This window comes from Cervus elaphus, chromosome 20, assembly GCF_910594005.1.
Source record: "Cervus elaphus chromosome 20, mCerEla1.1, whole genome shotgun sequence".
Classification (NCBI taxonomy): Eukaryota; Metazoa; Chordata; class Mammalia; order Artiodactyla; family Cervidae; genus Cervus; species Cervus elaphus.
This window is the reverse complement of record NC_057834.1, coordinates 79083216-79106774: the sequence shown is the minus strand read 5'-3', so window position 1 is coordinate 79106774 and position 23559 is coordinate 79083216. Positions and strand designations below refer to the sequence as shown.

The 23559-nt window shown below is 41.1% G+C and overlaps 1 protein-coding gene and 1 pseudogene across 1 annotated transcript; both read right to left on the bottom strand.

The window, feature by feature from the left end:
* Positions 1–80: 80 nt before the first annotated feature.
* LOC122676772 lies at positions 81–5575 on the bottom strand (annotated as a pseudogene).
* Positions 5523–10042, bottom strand: LOC122677666 (coiled-coil domain-containing protein 3-like). Its single transcript, XM_043877870.1, has one exon. The coding sequence runs from the start codon at positions 6042–6044 to the stop codon at positions 5580–5582; it is 465 nt and encodes a 154-aa protein (XP_043733805.1). The 5' UTR covers positions 6045–10042; the 3' UTR covers positions 5523–5579.
* Between the last annotated feature and the right edge of the window lie 13517 nt (positions 10043–23559).

Below are 23559 nucleotides of genomic sequence, written 5' to 3'. Positions count from 1 at the left end.
TTCTTGAGATGCTGCTTGTATCTACAAAAATAGGTTGGCTTCTTTTAGTTTACTAAATCCTATCTTGCTCTTTCTTCAATCTACTGTTTGTACTGCTCTGCTTGACTGTGTTCTGTCATATTCATTTCTATATGACTTTTGAGGTTCACTACTTCTTGCTGCAACTTCTTTTTATTCTTCTCTAGTTTTTCACATTTCTTTTGCATTACTTTCATAGATAATAACTCCTGTCGAAGAACTTGACTTTTTGCATCCAGGTGCAGACACTTTGAAGATGCAGTTTCTAGCTCTGCTATAAGATCATCAGCCGAACTTGTACTTAACAGGTTTTTCTGAAGCTGTTCAATTTTGCCTGCTTGCTTTTTGACTGTGGTTTTAAACTTGCATGTTCAATTTCAAGTTTTTGGATGTGATCCTGTGTTTTCTCAGCACATCTCAGGGCCTCTGTATGTTGATTCTGTGCTTTTTGCGTCTGACTTGTGAGTTGACCAAATGTCTTCGTTAAATCCTGTGCCTCATCTTCTAAGTTAGCACAATAACATGAGTCACTTCCGGTGAATCCTCTGACATAGACTCGAGTTAATTTCCTTATTAGCCATTTCTAACTCCTTTTGTTTGGCAAGGTCAGGATTCCATCCTTTAAGATTCTTGCATTCCATTCTCAAGAAAGCTGCTTCTCATGTCATTTCACATTTTTACAACCTGATTCAGATTATTTCTCACAGCCTTCAGTTTTATTTCTAGTGCTCTGAGAGTGAATTCAAGTTGTTTTACTTCAACTTCTTACCATATTGGTCTTCTTTTCTTGTTAACTGCTCCCTAATTTTTTCATATGACATATTAGACTTTCCTCTCTTCTCTTCTTGCTTTAAGGTGAATCTTAAGCTAAGGAGCTCTCATTCCGACTCCACTTTCTGTTGCTCTGTGATTTTACTTCTTTTGTTTCTAACAGCTCTTTCTGTAGCCCACTAACCTTACTTTCCATTTTAATTTTTCCTCTAAGTAGTTCACAGTGGCTTTTTTGAAGTTCTGTTAATCTTTCATAGAAAGAATTGCACCCTGAATTTTCAACAAGCTACCAGAATCTTTACACCCCTTGCCAAATTGTTCACTTAGCAACATGGAATTCAACTCGCCATCCTTGGAAGTGGTTTCAGATGACTGAATTAAGTCATCAGGGTCATCCACAGAATTAGTTTGCTCTTCGACCTTGTTCTGTTCACTAGATATTTTCTTTGCAGGCTTGCCATCATCCTGATTCACTTTACTTAAAATACTGTCATCTTTCACATGCGGCAGACCACCAGTCAGCAAATCGGTCATTTCGAATATTGGTGTAATCACACATTATTTTGGTGACCATTTTTCATTGTCCTTTTTCTTTACTTCCTTCATATGCATGCTAGGATCGCTACTATCAGAATCTTCATTCTCAGTAGCAGGAAGCAGCTGGTTGCTATTTTTTTCTACTCTTTCTCTGCTGAATGAATCCAGTCTTTTTTTTTTTTTTTTTTTTTAATTTTTTTATTAGTTGGAGGCTAATTACTTCACAACATTTCAGTGGGTTTTGTCATACATTGATATGAATCAGCCATAGATTTACACTTATTCCCCATCCCGATCCCCCCTCCCATCTCCCTCTCCACCCGATTCCTCTGGGTCTTCCCAGTGCACCAGGCCGGAGCACTTGTCTCATGCATCCCACCTGGGCTGGTGATCTGTTTCACCATAGATAGTATACATGCTGTTCTTTTGAAATATCCCACCCTCACCTTCTCCCACAGAGTTCAAAAGTCTGTTCTGTATTTCTGTGTCTCTTTTTCTGTTTTGCATATAGGGTTATCGTTACCATCTTTCTAAATTCCATATATATGTGTTAGTATGCTGTAATGTTCTTTATCTTTCTGGCTTACTTCACTCTGTATAAGGGGCTCCAGTTTCATCCATCTCATTAGGACTGGTTCAAATGAATTCTTTTTGACGGCTGAGTAAAATTCCATGGTGTATATGTACCACAGCTTCCTTATCCATTCATCTGCTGATGGGCATCTAGGTTGCTTCCATGTCCTAGCTATTATAAACAGTGCTGCGATGAACATTGGGGTGCACGTGTCTCTTTCAGATCTGGTTTCCTCAGTGTGTATGCCCAGAAGTGGTATTGCTGGGTCATATGGCAGTTCTATTTCCAGTTTTTTAAGGAATCTCCACACTGTTTTCCATAGTGTCTGTACTAGTTTGCATTCCCACCAACAGTGTAAGAGGGTTCCCTTTTCTCCACACCCTCTCCAGCATTTATTGCTTGTAGACTTTTGGATAGCAGCCATCCTGACTGGTGTGTAATGGTACCTCATTGTGGTTTTGATTTGCATTTCTCTAATAATGAGTGATGTTGAGCATCTTTTCATGTGTTTGTTAGCCATCTGTATGTCTTCTTTGGAGAAATGTCTGTTTAGTTCTTTGGCCCATTTTTTGATTGGGTCATTTATTTTTCTGGAATTGAGCTGCAGGAGTTGCTTGTATATTTTTGAGGTTAATCCTTTGTCTGTTTCTTCATTTGCTATTATTTTCTCCCAATCTGAGGGCTGTCTTTTCACCTTACTTATAGTTTCTTTTGTAGTGCAAAAGCTTTTAAGTTTCATTAGATCTCATTTGTTTAGTTTTGCTTTTATTTCCAATATTCTGGGAGGTGGGTCATAGAGGATCTTGCTGTGATTTATGTCGGAGAGTGTTTTGCCTATGTTCTCCTCTAGGAGTTTTATAGTTTCTGGTCTTACATTTAGATCTTTAATCCATTTTGAGTTTATTTTTGTGTATGGTGTTAGAAAGTGTTCTAGTTTCATTCTTTTGCAAGTGGTTGACCAGTTTTCCCAGCACCACTTGTTAAAGAGGTTGTCTTTTTTCCATTGTATATCCTTGCCTCCTTTGTCAAAGATAAGGTGTCCATAGGTTCGTGGATTTATCTCTGGGCTTTCTATTCTGTTCCATTGGTCTATATTTCTGTCTTTGTGCCAGTACCACACTGTCTTGATGACTGTGGCTTTGTAGTAGAGTCTGAAGTCAGGCAGGTTGATTCCTCCAGTTCCATTCTTCTTTTTCAAGATTACTTTGGCTATTCGAGGTTTTTTGTATTTCCATACAAATTGTGAAATTCTTTGGTCTAGTTCTGTGAAAAATACCGTTGGTAGCTTGATAGGGATTGCATTGAATCTATAGATTGCTTTGGGTAGAATAGCCATTTTGACAATATTGATTCTTCCAATCCATGAACACGGTATGTTTCTCCATCTGTTTGTGTCCTCTTTGATTTCTTTCATCAGTGTTTTATAGTTTTCTATGTATAGGTCTTTTGTTTCTTTAGGTAGATATACTCCTAAGTATTTTATTCTTTTTGTTGCAATGGTGAATGGTATTGTTTCCTTAATTTCTCTTTCTGTTTTTTCATTGTTAGTATATAGGAATGCAAGGGATTTCTGTGTGTTAATTTTATATCCTGCAACTTTACTATATTCATTGATTAGTTCTAGTAATTTTCTGGTAGAGTCTTTAGGGTTTTCTATATAGAGGATCATGTCATCTGCAAACAGTGAGAGTTTCACTTCTTCTTTTCCTATCTGGATTCCTTTTACTTCTTTTTCTGCTCTGATTGCTGTGGCCAAAACTTCCAACACTATGTTGAACAGTAGTGGTGAGAGTGGGCACCCTTGTCTTGTTCCTGATTTCAGGGGAAATGCTTTCAATTTTTCACCATTGAGGGTGATGCTTGCTGTGGGTTTGTCATATATAGCTTTTATTATGTTGAGGTATGTTCCTTCTATTCCTGCTTTTTGGAGAGTTTTAATCATAAATGAGTGTTGAATTTTGTCAAAGGCTTTCTCTGCATCTATTGACATAATCATATGGTTTTTATCTTTCAATTTGTTAATGTGGTGTATTACATTGATTGATTTGCGGATATTGAAGAATCCTTGCATTCCTGGGATAAAGCCCACTTGGTCGTGGTGTATGATTTTTTTAATATGTTGTTGGATTCTGTTTGCTAGAATTTTGTTAAGGATTTTTGCATCTATGTTCATCAGTGATATTGGCCTGTAGTTTTCTTTTTTTGTGGCATCTTTGTCAGGTTTTGGAATTAGGGTGATGGTGGCCTCATAGAATGAGTTTGGAAGTTTACCTTCTGCAATTTTCTGGAAGAGTTTGAGTAAGGTAGGTGTTAGCTCTTCTCTAAATTTTTGGTAGAATTCAGCTGTGAAGCCATCTGGTCCTGGGCTTTTGTTTGCTGGAAGATTTTTGATGACAGTTTCGATTTCCTTGCCTGTGATGGGTCTGTTAAGATCTTCTATTTCTTCCTGGTTCAGTTTTGGAAAGTTATACTTTTCTAAGAATTTGTCCATTTCATCCAAGTTGTCCATTTTATTGGCATAGAGCTGCTGGTAGTAGTCTCTTATGATCCTTTGTATTTCAGTGTTGTCTGTGGTGATCTCTCCATTTTCATTTCTAATTTTGTTAATTTGGTTCTTCTCTCTTTGTTTCTTGAATCCAGTCTTTAGCAGCATCACATATGTTGTTGGATACTTGCATTTCACTACTTTTGTTCTGCTGCTTTTCTTCTTCAACCTTGGTTTTAAAATCTTAAGACTTTGTCGTCTGATGTAGGCCATAAATCAACACCAGGTTTGATTGTTGGAAAACCTGCTTAAAGAGTCTTCCTCAGCGTTCTCATCCACTGAGTTGCTATTTTGGGGAGGTGTCTCTTGTCTTTATAGTCAGTCATCAGTTGGTGAATCATAACACCACTAACACCAGCACATTCTTCAGCAGTCCATCCAAAGACATCTTGAGAAAAGATGTAAACACCTTGCTGAAGAAGACTGACTGCATTTGACTCATAATTGACAGCAAGCATGAGGGCTGTTCTTTTCATCTTATCAACCATATGTGCATTTGCAGCTTTCTTTACTAAAAACTCCACCATTTGCTGTTTCCTTTCACTTATAGTAAGTAACAGTGGTGTGAGGTCATCCTTGTTCCTGGCTTCTGTTATTGGTGTCCTATGAAAGCAGCTCTGCTGCAAGTGATACATTCTGGCAAAAGGCAGATAGCGGAGAGCAGTGCTGCTGCTGACCTTGGTGACGTTTGGGTGGGCACCGTGTTCCAGCAGAATAGTTGCAAACTCCTCTGCTTGACATTCTACAGCCTTCATCAGCACTGTCCTCTTTTCATGGTCACAGAAGTTAGGAAGGTATTTTCTCTCCAGGAGGAGAGTTACCCCTGCTGAATGACCACTGACACAGGCCAAGTGGAGGGCAGTCCTGTTCATCTTGTCATTGTCTTTCATGCCATTATTTCCAAGCAAGAGAATATGCTGCACTTTGGCTATGTTGCCCATGCTGGCAGCTTTGTGGATCTTTCCAAGGTCCTTCTTTCGGATGTGGTACCTGGGCCTGTGTCTTCTTGGACCTCCCAGTCATTGGAGAAGGTCGCCAGCTGCTGCCCTTGCAAACAATTTGAAGGCTGGAAAACATCCTTTTGTTCTCTTGAGTGTCTGGAAAGATGGCATCTTGGAAACTGACTCCATGAGGCTAGAGGTTATATTCCTCATCTGTCCTAAGGAAGAAGAAATAGGAGTACTCCTGGACCACAGTGTGGGAGTGACAGGAGAAGTAGCCCTGGCCAGTGAGCTTGAGCCTGGAGCATGCTGCCCCACTCTGCTTGACCTGGGCCCCGTGGAGGAGCCCCACGTACTGCCAGGGCAGGCGGTAGCTGCCATGCCCGTCCTGGTACAGCGCCAGCACCTCGGTGTACACAGTGATCTCAGCCTGCTTGGGGTGGCAGCCCTCACTCAGGGGTCTCCCCTCAGAGGGCAGCTGGCAGCCGCGGGAGGCCCCCAGCCAGCCAGCCAGGCAGAGCCAGGCAAGCAGCAGCGGGTGCAGCGTGCCGGCGGCTGCGGCGGCAGGGGCTGGGTGGTGGGACCGGCAGGGTGAGCGCTGCGCCCGGGGCACGCTGGCCGGGGCCCCAGAAGCACAGCCCTGGGCGCTCTGCTCCATGCTGCTCTCTCCACCACCGGGATCCCCCCTGCCTAAAGTTTTAGTTAAGGCTTCCACATACTAATATCAAAAAAGTAAATTTAGTGTTTGTTTCTCCACGGGTTATTTGTAAAGCTGTAAACTGAGATACCGGTGACTCCATATTATATCTCCATTAGTGAGTTGTGGTATGGGTAGGATTTTCCTACTTCTTCTGTACTTTTCCTTGTAGACTATTTTTACTAAGGTGCTTTATAATGTGTTTTAAAGCATTGCATTTACAAAAAAAAAAAAAAAGGAAAATGCTGTAAATATTGCATATTTTATGTATTTGGACCAAAAGGTTATAAGTAATTAGACAAGTGATTTTGCACCAATTTTATTACGTCAAGTGAAACCATCAGATCTACTGTTCTTGTATTTCTCATTTAACTTTACTGTTAAGACATCACTGAAATGAACTTCAATAACCTTTCAATTTTGATACGAAGTACATTATTCATAATTGGGGGCAGTAGTTATAGTGGAAAGAGTACTGGACGAGGAGCCGGAAATCTTGATTTCTTGACTTGGCTCTGCCACTTATCAGCTGTGTGACCTTGGGCAAGTCACTTAACCTCTCTCTGCCTCAGTTTCCTCATCTTGAAATGAGGATATAATACCTGCTGTACCTACCTCACAGGGGCGTTGTGAGGATTAAATGAGATGGCATGTGAAAGCACTTTGAAAATTGTAATGCGCGATATAAATGTAAGGTATTATGGAAACATCTTTAACATATAGTTTCATATCATTCGTTTTTTAACAAAGAGAAAAGTTCACTTATAAGCTGGTTGAAAAAAGCAGTTCATCTTGATATATATTTGAGTTTAATAAATATCTTCTCAGTGTTTTATCTTCCCTGTTTCAACAACTATTGAAAATGGAAACACCTGTGAACTCTTACAGATTCACGAGCAGCTGCTTTAGTTCAGGAGGTTGTTCCCTGTTTGCAAAAAGATTTCATTAGCTGACTCAGGGCAGAGGAAAATTTGCTCTTCAAATGTGGAAGACTTTTCTGTTTTTATTTTACATTACCATTCAGAAATGGTAGCTATTTTATACCTCTGGTTTTTAAGGTATATGTTGCAGAATTTTATTTCCCTATGCATTCTTTATTTCTTCCACTTCTTAGAGTAGCAAAGATAAAGAATTTTAGAAACATTTTCTAAAAGGGTAACCTTTAATATGTTTAGTTTAAATATCCCCAAATAAGGCCTCACCAGACTATGTAGGCATTTCAGGGAGGTTGCTTTAAAGGTTGTTGATTGTATGGGAGGAGGAGAGAGTGCAACTTATCAAAAGACATTTTGGACAAATTTAAAGAAAAGCTAAAAGAAGTTGACAGGAAAAGTCATTGTAACACCCTTTCCCCCCTAATAATAGGACAATATTAAAAGTATATCAACAGGCATACTTTTCTTATTTGACTTTCTTTTTTGTGTATTTAATACCTTTTGCAGGCCTTTGTTGAAAATATATACAAATGATTTCCTCGCCCAAAAGTAAAGCACCACCTTGGGATGGGGCATCTGACATTTATCTGCTAAGGAACCCTAGGATGCAGGTTATTCTCTGAGTCCAGCTAAAATCTTAAGATGCATCAGCTCTTTTAGGTAACTAGAGTAGCACATAGATCTAGGGTCAAAGGATTCAGAGAGTACATGCAATTTCAGACTTTGCAAGCCGTCGGTCTCCATCACAACTACTCAGCTCTGCCATTTTAGTATAAAAGCAGACAACACATAAGTGATGAGTTATGGCTCTGTCCCAATAAAACTTTATTGCTGAAACAGCTGACAGGCCAAATATGGACCATGGGTTTTACTTTGCCAACCCCTGTAGCAGGTTATTATTTATGGAGAAATCACTTTTGAATCTGTACTCTACTGGCCTAAAAGAGTTTATATACTTCCAAAACAGCTCCTAACTTATATCCAAAGAATAGCTTTCTGATCCAGGCGGTCTCTCCCACAGATTCATAAACTTTTATAACTTGGATTGCTTCCAGGTGGGCAGGTTTTCTTTCCCAGTTTAGCTGTTCAGAATAGGGGCATTTATGCTATCATCTTTCAGGGTGGGTGAGAAGTATCCTTCCTGGAGACTGAGAAAGGGTTAGGTTTAATCCCATGTGGTCTAATATAGTCCTAGGAGCCTGACAAGTGCAGAGTCCTTGTAATACCTAACTTTATAATCAAATAAACAGAACCACTGAGATGATAATGTATTTTTTTAAAGTGGCAAGTGTGATTTTTCTTTTTCAGCCTCTGCGCTTTTTTCAGTATTTTGAAAATAGGGGAAAATTTTTTTTTATATAATACAATAGCAAATTAACCACTTTGAATTTTAAAGATAATGTTATGTGTGTATGTGTATATATATATATCTATATATGTTTATTTCCTAAGAGAGGGAAAAGTACCTTTTTGTTCAACTTGTATCGACTCCTGTTTTCTAATTGCTGTGAAATGGCAACTATTGATAAATTATTGTGACTTTTAAAATTTAATGGAAAGGACATATTTTGGTTTTACCCAGCTTTAATCTATAAAGTATCACTTAAATATATCTGACAGCAACACATAAAGTATTGCATGGGGATTACTTTTCTATCATCCATATGCATTTGTGCAACTTTGAACATATTGGGTGCTTCTGAATTCCTGATGATTGGATTTAAATGACTGAAAATCTGAGAAAAACGTACTGACTTTTAAACTTTGCATTTTATTTTCTATTCTTAAAATTCAGTTAATGCCTATAATTTGAAGTCCACTGTTGCTCTTTCTCAATATATGTCCTATCAGAGATTCCTAAAATTGTGAGTCCCATCTGTGATTTACAAACAGTATTTTGATATTGCAGGTGATTTGCTCATTGTATTTGCATAGTTAGAAAGAAAATAGTTTGTAGACAATGATTCTCTTTTTCTAATAAAATGAAATAAAAATTCTAAAAGCACTAGAGAATTGAACTAAAGGCTGGTTCCCAAATGCATAGCTGGTATTTTAATTGCTATTCGAATTCTACATAGAGAACATCTGTGTAAACCATCTCTCTGGTTTTTCCCATTGATCATTCTCAAACACACCTATGGCCCTAAAATCCTTTATTATGAGAGGCGCCCGGTATTGTAACCTTTTATGAAGTTTGTCTTTTAAGAGGTCCAGGTGCTTCTACTTCATGAGTTGAAAATTTGCCTCTTCATAAGTTAGTGCTGTTTGCTTTGAGAGGAAGTAAGGCAATTGCTGTTAAGTTTTTGCATCCATTTACACTATGCAAAGCTGCTGGATGATGCCAACTAACCTGCTGCTCAGGCAGCCTTTGGAGGGGAAAAGCACCCCGTTTGAGATGCACTGCCAATTCAACTCCTCTGGAGTGGAGCTTGCTTTCTGATTTACTTGAGAGGGAATTGTAAAGATAGAAATGGGCAATCAGTTCGTCAGATTTATCCTGTAATTTAAGTTCATGCAGCTTTGTGACCTTTGCAGTACTATTTATAAAAAGGACCCTGATGGTGATGATCTCTTTTAAAACCCATTGCTGGTAAGCCTATGGTTTAGACACACTGGTGCTGTCTATCTGATTTTTCAGACAGCTTCTGAAGCTTTCTACTGAGACTCAGGTGTGTGAGCGTCTCTAAAGCAATGTCGAATGTAATTTTGGCAAACATGGATTGTATATTTTGACTTTCACTTTATAAATACACAAGACAGCTGAAGAAGAGTGCCTTTTCCCCCCCTCACGATCCATGTTGGAAGATGGTTGCTCCTTCCTCTGTCTCTGCTTTCTCCTTTCTCCTCCTCTGCTATTCACTTGATTCATTTACACAATACTGTTTCCAAGTTAAACCATTTTGTCACATCTGTTGGAGAGATAATCACTCCTTTTCCTTAACATTCTGCCAGCTCTCTGTTGTTCAAGTGTTTCAGTTGATTACCTGATGAAAAAGCTATAAAATAAACACTCGGTGGGAAGGGGAAAAATGGTTTGGTGTCCTGTTTTAATATTTTCTTCCATGGCCTTGATGCTGAAGGAGATTTTTCCAAGTGGAGTCAGTGTTCAGTGTCATGAGCTTAACCTTCAGATATCACTGCCAGCAGAGAGGTATGTGTCATCACTGGTCTGTCGTGATTTGGGGGTTTATTTGGGACTTGCAAACTGACAGCCCTTTGCTGCTTTTTGCCTTATACTTCATTACTGGTACTGAAATTTCAGAAAATTTACAAGGTATTCTTAGGATATATTCATAACTAGAAGAGAAAAGGGCTGTCAGCTTAGAATAAAAAGGGAATTTGAAAGAAAAATTTAGTCTGATTAACATTTCCTGCACAGTTTAGATGTATCCGTAATGTTTCTTTGAGAATACACATGTCTGCTGATTCTCTTTTCACCCTTAAAGAAGAGACTCTCAATTAACAGATTTCCTGTTCTCAGCCCTGGCTCATTGTTCCAAGCAAGTATTGTATGATACTGGGTTGAGTAAATACTCAATTCAGTAATACATTGTCTAAACAGGGAATTTGGTCTGTACTCACAGAGGCAGAACAGGGAGCATGAATTTGAGAGTCAAATGGACCTGCATTTAGCAGTGTAACTAATCAGTGAAGAAAACAGTATTTTTGTTGTACAGGTTGGAAAAGGTAGATACAGAGTGCTGGCCCAGGGCAGACCAATAACTGGTATGGCTTTTATGTACTGGGTTAGAATATTGTCAAGAAGTTGACAATATTGCCCTTCTGACCCTGCAGAATACTAGTAGAGTTGCTTTAGAGAAGATGTTTTTATAATTGTTTTTAAATACTACTGAATTTTACTTTCTTATTGACAGCACACTAATGCCTTTTTTACTTAGATCCTATAGCATAGCTAGTACTGATTATGATACCTGCTGTTGTTTGAATGTACAAATTTTCTGTGAGAAAAGGGGGGTTGCTGATTGTCCTAAAGGAGGACTTGTTCCAGAAGTGGCTGTGTTCACATATTCTTGAACGGTGTGGACTGTAAAGTAGCACATACATGAAACTTAGGATACCTGGAGTAATTTGCATTCTTTGATTGGCATTCTTTCAACAGAAAGGATACTATCCATTCTCTAAGAAAAGAGGACATTTGCCTTGGCTATAAATTCACTAATCATTTTAGAATTTCACATTTTTAGGATATCTGAAAAATAAACTTGCTATGAATCTAAACTGACATATTTTCACCACACTCTTACCATCACTAGCTCTTTTTTAAAGCAGCAGTTCGAACTTTCTGAATGTTCTTCCAGTAGTGACAAGTGCCACAATGCAAATTGCAAACCACTGTCCATTTGTTTTCTTGCTGTGAAGGCATCTGCCCACCAGTTACCCTACCTTGCCTCCATTATACCCTGTCTCACCTTTGTTACCACAGAGCCCACACACAATAACAGCATCAACAACAAAATTGACTTTAAATTGCAAATTTTCCCCTTTCTACTTCAGGAATGACCAGTTGAACAAATTAAAAAAGAAAAAAAAAAAACTGTTTATACAGTCACAGTTTTTGTGGCTTACTATATTTCTTCTAGTAGCATGAGACTAAAAGTTTAAAAACATGTCAAGGGCCTATGTAAGGTAAAATGGATTTCTAGATAATATATTTAGTTTGTAAGACCTGTGAGGAGACACAGCAGGAAAAAAGGTCTTTTTTCTTTCTTTCACCTGTTTCCTTCTATGAGAGATAATACTAAGCCCCTTGAATAGGTTATTTTTTTGTCTGAAAACAATGACAGTGGGGATTCATGAAAAGATAATCCCTAAGAGTTGGCTAGTTGCTCCTTTCTTCACGCCTTTTGGTCCTGTGTTTGTTCAAAACCAGATGACCAGCTTGGTGAGATCACCATATGTTTTTTTGTAAACTTTAGTATCTTTGCTTTTTACATTGACAACTGAGGTCTCAGACTTCATTTGATTTCCCATACACTCATATGAGTCAGTACCTGCCTCCTTTCCCCCTAGTCCTTCATCATATACATACTGCTTCTGGAGATTCTCTTAGCCTGACAACGAAAAAGAAAGAAGCAATCACAAGCTATAGAGAATTCTACAGCTAACTGAGAAAGAGGCAGTTTGTATGGTGGTGAGAATATGGGCTCTGGAGCACCACCACTTACTAGCTAACTGATCTTGAACAAATTAACCTCCCTACATCTGAATCTTATCTGTAAAATGGGACTAACATTAATCAACAGTTAGTTTCAGGATTAGTGAGATATGTATAAACTTAGTACTTGGTTCCTGTTAGTTCAGTTCAGTTCAGTCGCTCAGGCGTGTCCGACTCTTTGCGACCCCATGAATCGCAGCACTCCAGGCCTCCCTGTCCATCAGCAACTCCCGGAGTTCACTCAAACCCATGTCCATCGAGTTGGTGATGCCATCCAGCCATGTCATCCTCTGTCATCCCCTTCTCCTCCTGCCCCCAATCCCTCCCAGCATCAGGGTCTTTTCCAATGAGTCAACTCTTCACATCAGGTGGCCAAAGTATTGGCGTTTCAGCTTCAGCATCAGTCCTTCCAATGAACACCCAGAACTGATCTTTAGGATGGACTGGTTGGATCTCTTGGCAGTCCAAGGGACTCTCAAGAGTCTTCTCCAACACCACAGTTCAAAAGCATCGATTCTTCGGTGCTCAGCTTTCTTTGTAGTCCAACTCTCACATCCATACATGACCACTGGAAGAACCATAGCCTTGACTAGACAGAACTTTGTTGGCAAAGTAATGTCTCTGCTTTTTAATGTGCTTTCTAGGTTGGTCATAACTTTCGTTCCAAGGAGTAAGCGTCTTTTAATTTCATGGCTGCAGTCACCATCTGCAGTGATTTTGGAGCCCCCCAAAATAAAGTCTGACACTGTTTCCATTGTTTCCCCATCTTATTTCCCATGAAGTGATGGGACCAGATGCCATGATCTTAGTTTTCTGAATGTTGAGCTTTAAGCCAACTTTTTCACTCTCCTCTTTCACTTTCATCAAGAGGCTCTTTAGTTCTTCTTCACTTTCTGCCATAAGGGTGGTGTCATCTGCATATCTGAGGTTATTGATATTTCTCCCGGCAATCTTGATACCAGCTTGTGTGTCCTCCAGCCCAGCGTTTCTTGTGATGTACTCTGCATACAAGTTAAATAAGCAGGGTGACAATATACAGCCTTGACATACTCCTTTTCCTATTTGGAACCAATCTGTTGTTCCATGTCCAGTTCTAACTGTTGCTTCCTGACCTGCATACAGGTTTCTCAAGAGGCAGGTCAGGTGGTCTGGTATTCCCATCTCCTTCAGAATTTTCCACAGTTTATTGTGATCCACACAGTCAAAGGCTTTGGCATAGTCAATAAAGCAGAAATAGATGTTTTTCTGGAACTCTCTTGCTTTTCTGATGACCCAGCGGATGTTGGCAATTTGATCTCTGGTTCCTCTGCCTTTTCTAAAACCAGCTTGAACATCTGGAAGTTCATGGTTCACGTATTGCTGAAGCCTGGCTTGGAGAATTTTGAGCACTAATTTACTAGCGTATAAGATGAGTGCAATTGTGCAGTAGTTGGAGCATTCTTTGGGATTGGAATGAAAACTGACCTTTTCAAGTCCTGTGGCCACTGCTGAGTAAGCTCTAAAGAAGAGCTAAGATTACCTGCCAGGATAAATAAGAAAGCAAAAGGGGAGGAACATCTATTTGGACATACTGTGTCACAGTGTGCATCCATGGAGTCATTCATTGAGCTGTGCGCGGGCGTGAGGAACATGCAAGATGAACAAAACAGGCATGACTTTTGTTTGTTGATAAGAGACGAGCTGAAGAAATACCAAGCATCATGCAAAAATCTCGTTCCTTACTGATAAACCACCTCCTTTTGTTGTTGTTAAGGATTCATAGAGAAGGGCATGGCAGCCCACTCCAGTATTCTTGCCTGGAGAATCCAATGGAGAGGAGCCTGGCAGGCTACAGACCACAGGGTTGCACAGAGTTGGACACGACTAAAGCGACTTGGCACAGCACAAGATTTCATAACCCACCTCTATCCCCCAGACCTTTTAATACACTTAACGGTTTCATCTCTTAATTTTAAACTTGAAATAGTAGAAGCACCACATTGCCCAAGAAATCAAGTTCTAAACATACAGTACCTATTACTTCACTCTAAAATGCAGTTTCATCTTGATCTCTGTGACAGGCTTCATTTCATGACAAATCTGTCCTCCCACTTCTCTAGATCCCTAGTTGGGTTTGTGGGTTAAAATGCTAAGCTTTTACTCTGAGAGGCACTGTTGATCTTTGTTGTAATTTTTAGTTCTATTATATTTAATTCCAAAGTCATTTAAACATTGAGAAAGACAAAGCAGTGCTATATTTGCAGTCCCAATCTAAAAAATGGGTTGTATTCTCAGAATTTATTATAAACCAGTTGTTTGAAATCCATGTGGAACCAATATTACACATGTGGGCCAGCCTAATCCACAGAAGTTAAATATTAATGGAGTTATCCCTTCATTAGAGCAGAGGAATCTGAGGGTGGTATCCTATTGGGGAACCTAAAAATGAGCTTCTCTGCCATTTTCCCCAATGAGATTTTTCAGTCTTGAGCCCTAAAGATGAGTGGTTCATATTTTAACCTGTGGGGCTTGTAAGCAGAGGATGAAGTAATCACTTCTGAGTTTTGAAAAATAGATGCAGCAGTGTAGAAAATGTGTGCTCGGGCTGAATGCTAGGGACACAGAACCTCTGAGGAGGTTACTGCAGTTGTCAAAGGAAGTGGTGATAACATTGGGGAGAAGCAGATGGATGTCAGGGACAGAGGACGCAGCACTTGGTGACAGATGGGATGTGATTAGTAAATGGAGAGAGGGGGCAATATTTGGGTTTGCAAAACACTGTGTCTATACAGATGCTCAACATCCTTTGCTTTGCCGCAGCTATGCAGTGATGGTTGTTTTCCATCTAAAAATTTATAAAATAGACCAGTGTCTGTCCAGAGAAGCTAGGACCACAAAGACAGGATTCACTGTCTCACTATTAAGTGTTTCATTCCCACGCCTCTTTGGGATCAGATTTTGTGACCTGGCTTAGGGTTTGGCAAAGAACTTCCTTCAAACACCCTACTGCCCTGGGTTTGATGTCAGACATCTAGTGAAACACGCCAATCACTTCAGCCTCATCTCTTGTGACTTCCCTAAAGCTGAAGCTTCAAAATTAAAGTCATGCCTAGAGATGTTTCACATCATTAGTGCTTAAGAGAGTTTACAGGGAAACAGAATTTTAGGGTTTCAGTCAAAGGTTTGGGCAACTGGATTGCTAGAGCTGTCAGCCTATTGGTGATGCTGGAAAAGAAACAGGATGAGCTTGAAGAGCAGACTGACTCTGCCCAGACTTTCTGTTAAGTACTACCTCTCCCCACCCCTCCCAGTAAACAGGAAACATAATGACATGTATTTTGAACTGTAAGAATGTTAAGAAATTCCTCTCTCTCAGCAGTCCACTGGGAGGCTGGAGTCAGACAGATTCAAGACATTATCCTGAGATTCTAGAACCATGGTTTCGCTCTTTCTCCCTCTCCCTCTCTTTCTTTCCAAAGTTTTGGTAGAAAGTTGACATCAAAGAAAGCCTCACACTAAATCAATTTGTGATTTTTTAAAAGATTGTGCCTTTTTAAAGGAGCAAGTTGCATCTTTAACCTGTATCTAATTGTTAGAATCTGGCAAAGATAGACCTACAGTCCCCATGTGATCTGGCATCCAAACTTTGGTTTTATTTCACAAACATGGGCCAATTTGGCCTAAGTCCGTGTATTTCACATAGCATCCCTAGAGATTTACTTACAGTGTTTGTGACAATAACATTTAATTTGTATCTGTTTTACAGATTCTGGGTGTTGCCTTAATAACACAGTGAGACTGAGATATTAAAAAAAAAAAAAGTAGTGTTTTCAGAGTCTTACATGTTCGAAACTGATGTTTTTTAAGCATCTCTCAAAACTGACTGGTGAAGTATATGTTTTCTGGGTAACAGAGCTCACCAGTGATTTGAAGTGAGCTATTTGAAGTGAGCAGCGCCTTTCTGAAAATGGCTGAGGGGAAATAAGTGACATTTTTATTCAACCAAGAGTAACTGGAGACTTATTTTTTCTTCCTTTAAAAGTAATTTAAAAATCTCCAGGGGATTGGTAATTAGGTCTCTTGGCATATCATGGTTATCTGATCAGACTGTCATGCCCGTAAACACTGAAAATGTAGGACATTGATTCATTCATAGTGTTTTTAAGGGAGGTGATGGGCTTTCAACTCCTTTCTTGCTCTTTCTCACTCTCTGTTTCTCTTTGTCTCTCAAATGGGGCTTTTCAAACTTTAGACAAGAGCAATGGTGAAAAAGTGGGCCAGTTATATTTTGCTTCTCTGTCTCTACCAGGCTAATGGCTCCCTATTTGATCATTTAAACATTGGTCCAAATCCAGATGGAATTAGATGCCCCTTACTGCAGTCAGACAGTCTGTAACGTTTGATACAGATCTTCTGAGTGGACAAGATGAGATTAGATTGGTCTCTCTGGGAGCCAACACTATTCATTTTGTAAGAAAAGTTATCCTGAAGGCCTGAGGACTGCCAAGAGCAAAGCAGAAACAGAGCCCAGTCTTTTCCTCTTATCAAGATCCACAGTTGGTTCCGCATGAAGCCGCGGCGCACTCGATGGTAAAAGGGTTTGAATAATGAATTGGATCAGAAGCCAAGAAGGAGGTCTCTGCCACCCACGACTGGAATATGAATTTCATGTGTTGTAACTTTATTACCATTTTTTGTTTAACATATGACAGAGACCGAAATGTCTGGCATGGAGTCAGTGGCTATTTTTACTTACTAGGGTTTTTTCCATTTAATGTCTATTAAGCCCCACAATACACCAGTCCCTGCTCTACCAACCTCCATGGACTATGAAATTTAACCCTTAGAATAATCCTCATGTTTAATTCTTTATCATTGTATAGAATGTTATAGTTTATAAGGTACTTTCATATTTATCTTCACATAACACTGTCACCTAAAAGATGGGTATCATCGTCTTCATTTTACAACTGAGGGAACTGACATGGTAAGAGGAAGAGGGTCTAACCTGTCCCCCATGAGTCTTGCTTCACCAGACTCTGATGTCCTTCCTGCTATGTTGCTGTCTCTCCAAGCGAACAAAGGCTCTGATACAGATTAACAGTGGCAGTGGTTCTCAGAGTGTAGTCCTATCTCTGGACCAGCAGCATCAGTATCACCTGGGAGCTTGTCGAAAGGCTAATGCTTTAGCCCCAGAACCTTCTGAATGGGGTCAGTGATCTGTATGCTAATTAGCCCTCCAGGTGGTTCTGACACCGACTAAAGTTCAAGACCCATGGGACTAGAGCACTGGTCCAAAGATGAGAGGGCAAGCTCACTCAGGTTAACCTGTATAAGACCTCCCATAATAAAAGGTTGTGAGCCAGAATGTTGTCTGGCTCCAACATCATTGTTTTGGGGTTCCTTATTGTAGTCTGAGGCTTCCCAGGTGGCTCAGTAGAAAAGAATCCACCTGTCAAGCAGGAGATATGGGTTCCATTCCTGGGTCAGGAAGATCCTCTGAAGGAGGGAATGACAACCCACTCCAGTATTCTTGCCTGGAGAATTCCATGGATAGAGGAACCTGGCAGACTATAGTCCATAGGGTTGCAAGGAGTTGGACAAGACTTAGCGACTAAAACAACAACTATAGTCTATCTTAGATATTCCATTTTGGTAAATACCTTTCTGAAAAATCCTTGGGAGACAGGCAGTTCAATAAGAAGATAAAAGTCTCTAGATGTCTTGTGGAGTAAGGCACAAATTCTGCCCCATCTAGTGAGTTTTTGTTTTCTGGATGAGATGAACTGGTGGGATGGTCCTCAAAATGATTACTAGAATGTCCAAATCAGGATATCCAGAAATAAACCAGAAGGTCCAAAATTCCTATTCAGAGTAAGCATTTTGCTTGCTGGAACTGGGCCTTTCCTAGCCCAAGCTCCTTGTTTACTCCCCACACTGCACTGTGATGGAGTTCATGGCAGCAGGCTCCTTGCACCCTGCCTTGCAAAATATTTGTGCAGCTATGGCTTGAGGCAGCGTGGGGGTACCTGCAGCTACCTGGAAATCCCTAGTGCTCTCCTCATCAGCTGAGATCCATAGGCTATGGTCCCATGTAGACTCTTCTAGCTGTGTGGGGTAAACAAAAGCACCCACCTATTTCTCATGAATTTCATCTGCATTTTTTTTTCCTCCTTGAAGCAAGAGCCCAAACCAAGGCTTAGACCATAGCTCAAAGATCTTCCAGGAGCTCAGAACTGATCCCTACCCTGCATAGCAAGGCTATTCCTTCCACAGGCTCTAGAGATCAGCAATGCGGCAGATTGAGCCCTTAGGTGCAATGCGTGTTCTTTTTGAAAGAAGGAAACTGCTGTCCGTGTACAGAGCTCCTCCATGCTGGCGCTCAGCGCTTTGCATGTGTTATTTCATCCTGTTGAAACTCCAAGGAAGATACTACTATTAGCCCTGTTTTACAGATGAGGGAAATGAGGCTCACAGGGGTCCACTTTCCCACAATCACATGACTGGGAGGTGGTGGAGGTAGGATTCAAATCCAGGTCTGACTGTAAATTTCTAGCCTCAACCATCGTGTGACACAGGCTCTGACAGATGGGATGGCAGGGGAGAGGGTCTGTTTTGAAAGTCTTGCCACATGTCTATTTCAGCCTCTTTCCTACAGTCCCACAGGGCTTGGCACCAGGAGAAGTGGGACCCTGGAGCTATGGCACTATCCATGTGGGCTGCAGCTGTGGTTGTAACTCAGCAAAGGGCTCCTCCACCGGGGAGGCTCGAAACTTGGAGTTGGGAGAAGCACGCTTAGGCCACTTTGGTGCTTTGAAATGCTTCCTCCGAGTTTTTGTTTCTTGATATCTCATACCCTGGTCAATAAATGGCAGTTGGTTTTTTTTTTTTAAACAAATAATCACTTTTTGATTTATTATTTGTGTTCAAAATAATTTCTAGTTACAATAATAACAGATCAATATCTGAAGTTAACCATGGCAGAGGGTTTCTATTAATCTGTTAGGTGATTTTTCATTTCATTTTTTATTTTTAACAACAAAAACATTTTGTATTGGGGCATAGGCAATTAACAATGTTGTGATAGTTTCAGGTGAAGAGTGAAGGGACTCAGTCATATGTATACACGTATCCATTCTCCCCCAAACCCCAGTCCCATCCAGGCTGGGACAACACTGAGCACATAACATTAAGCAGAGAGTTCCATGTGCTCTACAATAGGTTTTTGTTGCTTATCGATTTTAAATATAGCAGTGTGTACATCATCTTCCCCACATCCTTAGCTATCCCTTCCCACTCCCCTTCACCCGCACAACCTTGATTTCGTTTTCTAATGTTGTGAGTCTCTGTTTTGTAAGTTATTTGTAAATAAATGGTAGTTTTTTGTTGTTACTATTTAGTGAATAAGCAGATTCCCAGATTCAGTGTTAGGAAAATCACTGTAGGTGCTTTAGGTCCGCCTTACTTTTTTTCAAGTGTTCGTTTGTTTTTGGCTGTGCTGGGCCTTAGTTGCAGCACGTGGGATCTTTAGTTGTGGTGTAGGAAAAGAACGACCAGGCAAGATGGTGGCGGTCAGGCTTTCTCGCCCCATGTCCTCTCGCTCTCTCCGCATGTTTTGTAAATAATGATGTAACAGCTGAGATCATTTATAGCACTGGGCATATGGACCTATATAAGCACCACCTGAAAACTTCCTGATGTTGTGTTGCAGCATAAACCATTAGAGAATAAAGTATATCTGCCTTGCTGCTGCGGAAAAAAAAGAATGTCTGCAGTTCTTATGGCTCCTAGCGTCTTCTTCCAGCTTCTTCCTATCTGCTTCCTAGCTTGTGCCTTTTCTACCCTGGGTTCAGTGATCTGCAAGACAGGTGGCGTGCTAACTCTTAGTTGTGACATGTGAGAATCTAGTTCCCCGACCGGGAATCAAACCTGGGCTCCCTGCATTGGAAGCATTGATTCTTAGCCACTGGACCACCAAGGAAGTTCCTTGGTCTGCCTTTTAATGTGCAGGCCAGTCCCAGTCCTGGGTTCCTGGGCCAGCCTGGGGCCTCTTAAGAGTTCTTCCAGGTTCTCTGGTTCTGACTGGACCCCAAGTGCAAACCTTGCCTTTGCCCAACAGCCATGATGGCAGGAGGTGGTCCAGGCTGCTCTGGGGAAGTGGAAGGTGCTAAATCTCCCTCCAGTTGCTACTTGGAGTGGGCTTGGTCCATACCCAACCTGGGGACCCAGCAAAGTCTAGTTGTCCCAGCATCTCTGCCCCCTCCCACACTCTCTCCCTCTACATACCCAGGGCCTTTCTGCAAAGAAGGGTGTGGAGATATCCACGGCTAGTGAGTCTAGCCCTCTCAGAGTGGGCAGAGCTGGAAATCTGCAGTGCATACAAGTCCTGAAGCCAAAGGACTAAAACCTCTTCTTTGTGGGAGTCTGGCACCCTGGGGAAGGGAGGGGGCACCTTGGCAAGTGAGCCAAGAATTCTCTTGGTAGGTGGTACCTGCTCTGAACTCTCCAGAGATCTGAGAATCTGGTTATATCCCCTATTACGGCTTCTCCCCACGCCACTGTGCAATTCACCCCTCTCCCCCACCCCCAACATTTCCTTTGTGTATCCGGGAGGTTTTCCAGCACCTCCCCAGCTGACAGATCAACTGTGTGAGTCAGCCTGAGCCTCGTATTTAGTCACTTAGGCCTCTGGAGTCCGGGTGGCCCAGGCCTAATGCCAAACCCACTACTACTAATAGCAATATGATTACAATGGCTTTTATTCTTAAATTTCCTTTCTTCCAAGAGCCTCAAGTTCTTTCTCAAATGCAAGAATTATGCTGCAGGCCAAAAAATAGAAACTGAGAGAAAACATGCACCTTATTCAAATTCTATTCCTCCTTCAAGGCTTTGTATAGTTGCTTTGAAGGTGGATGTTAAAAATTTATAAACTTGAGTGGGTGGGAGGGTATGGATGGGGAAAGGAGACCTGAGGCTTCTTATGGCCTCAGATCCCACCCACTTTTCCATCTTCTCTTTCTAGGGCTTGGCAGCTCCAAGACCTTGGAACTTCATGTGGATGGTCTAGCAGGCTTGGTCTTGGGAGAGGAGATGAAGTTCAGTATGCTCACGTTTGTCTCTGGTGCCTCGAGGGCCCAGCTTATTGTTGTGTGGCTTAGGACAGGCAAAGAACTAGGAGTCAGACAACATCACTTCCAGTTCTGACCACCCCTCTTCTCACCGGGGGGGTGGGGTTTGGGCAACATCTACCAGGTTTTGTTTCTTTTCTGTTGGTTTGGGGGAGAATACTAGCTAACTGTCAAGATTTGATCTGGTTCAGCCTTATTCTCTACACCGATGACAGAATTGTCTTCCACAGACAATTTGTTCCCTCCCTGAAAAAGTCTCAGCACTTCCCATCACTGTGGGAAGGGGTTTCAGCTTCTGTAAAGAAGCATGCAGGACCTTCTACGATATGTCTGATATGAACTTCTTTCTCAGCCTTGTTTAACACTGGCGCTTTCTCGTAACCTGGGCACACCAGACCACTCAAACACACTTTCATGTTTTTGACCAGTTTCTTTTCTTCTTAATTCTATACGGAAATCCTTCTCACCATTCAAGGCCTGGATCAAATAGCATTCCTGGGGGTTAGAATTGATTGTTTCTGCCACTATACCTGCACAACCCACTGGTTGTACCTGTTTAGTAACAGTGGTATGTGAAGCTCATGCTTTGAAATGAGACAGACCTGTTGTGTTGAGGGAGGAAAGGAATAGGCTGAGCTGACTCCATCTTGAAAAAGAAGGAAACTCCATCTTGCACTTTCAGTGAGCTTTGGACTATGTGACTGGTAGCAATGGGGATAACATACCCATGGCCGAACTAGCCTCCTGGAATGATAAACACCAGATTCCATTCCAAGATTTCCCGTTGCCAAAAAGAATGTAATAATCCCCTTGTAGTCAATCACGTTGTAGTCATCTTTATGGCACCCATTGGCTACAATGTATAACCAGCTGACCCTTCTGATTATAAATCATGGCTGTAACCTGATTGTATCTCCCTTTAACACTTTCCAGGCTAGGTTTAAGGAATTTGGGGATGTAGGCTTGAGCAGTACACTTAAGGTATATAGTTCAGTTCAGTCACTCAATCATGTCTGACTCTGCAACCCCATGAACTGCAGCATGCCAGGCCTCCCTATCCATCACCAACTCCCAGAGTTTACCCAAACCCATGTCCATTGAGTCAGTGATGTTATCCAACCATCTCATCCTCTGTCGTCCCTTTCTCCTCCTGCTCTCAATCTTTCCCAGCATCAGGGTCTTTTCAAATGAGTCAGCTCTTCACATCAGGTGGCCAAAGTATTGGCGTTTCAGCTTCAGAATCAGTCCTTCCAATGAACACCCAGGACTGATCTCCTTTAGGATGGACTGGTTGGATCTCCTTGCAGTCCAAGGGACTCTCAAGAGTCTTCTCCAATACCACAGTTCCAAAACATCAATTTTTCGGTGCTCAGCTTTCTTTGTAGTCCAACTCTCACATCCATACATGACCACTGGAAAAACCACAGCCTTGACCAGACGGACCTTTGTTGGCAAAGTAACGTCTCTGCTTTTTAATATGCTGTCTAGGATGGTCATAACTTCCCTTCCAAAGAGTAAGCATCTTTTAATTTCATGGCTGCAATTACCATCTGCAGTAATTTTAGAGCCCCCCAAAATAAAGTCTGACACTGTTTCCACATCTATTTCCCATGAAGTGATGGGACCAGATGCCATGATCTTAGTTTTCTGAATGTTGAGCTTTAAGCCAACTTTTTCACTCTCCTCTTTCACTTTCATCAAGAGGCTTTTTAGTTTCTCTTCACTTTCTGCCATAAGGTTGGTGTCATCTGCGTATCTGAGGTTATTGATATTTCTCCTGGCAATCTTGATTCCAGCTGTGCTTCCTCCAGCCCAACATTTCTCATAATGTACTCTGCATGTAAGTTAAATAAGCAGGGTGACAATATACAGCCTTGACATACTCCTTTTCCTATTTGGAACCAGTCTGTTGTTCCATGTCCAGTTCTAACTGTTGCTTCCTGACCTGCATACAGGTTTCTCAAGAGGCAGGTCAGGTGGTCTGGTATTCCCATCTCCTTCAGAATTTTCCACAGTTTATTGTAATCCACACAGTCAAAGGCTTTGGCATAGTCAATAAAACAGAAATAGATGTATTTCTGAAACTCTCTTGCTTTTTCAATGACCCAGCGGATGTTGGCAATTTGATCTCTGGTTCCTCTGCCTTTTCTAAAACCAGCTTGAAAATCTGGAAGTTCACTGCTCACATATTGCTGAAGCCTGGCTTGGAGAATTATGAGGGTTACTTTACTAGCATGTGAGATGAGTGCAATTGTATG

Bases quoted from the DNA above. Each gene is read 5' to 3' on its own strand.
- LOC122677666 (XM_043877870.1), bottom strand. From the start codon at position 6,044: ATGGAGCAGAGCGCCCAGGGCTGTGCTTCTGGGGCCCCGGCCAGCGTG.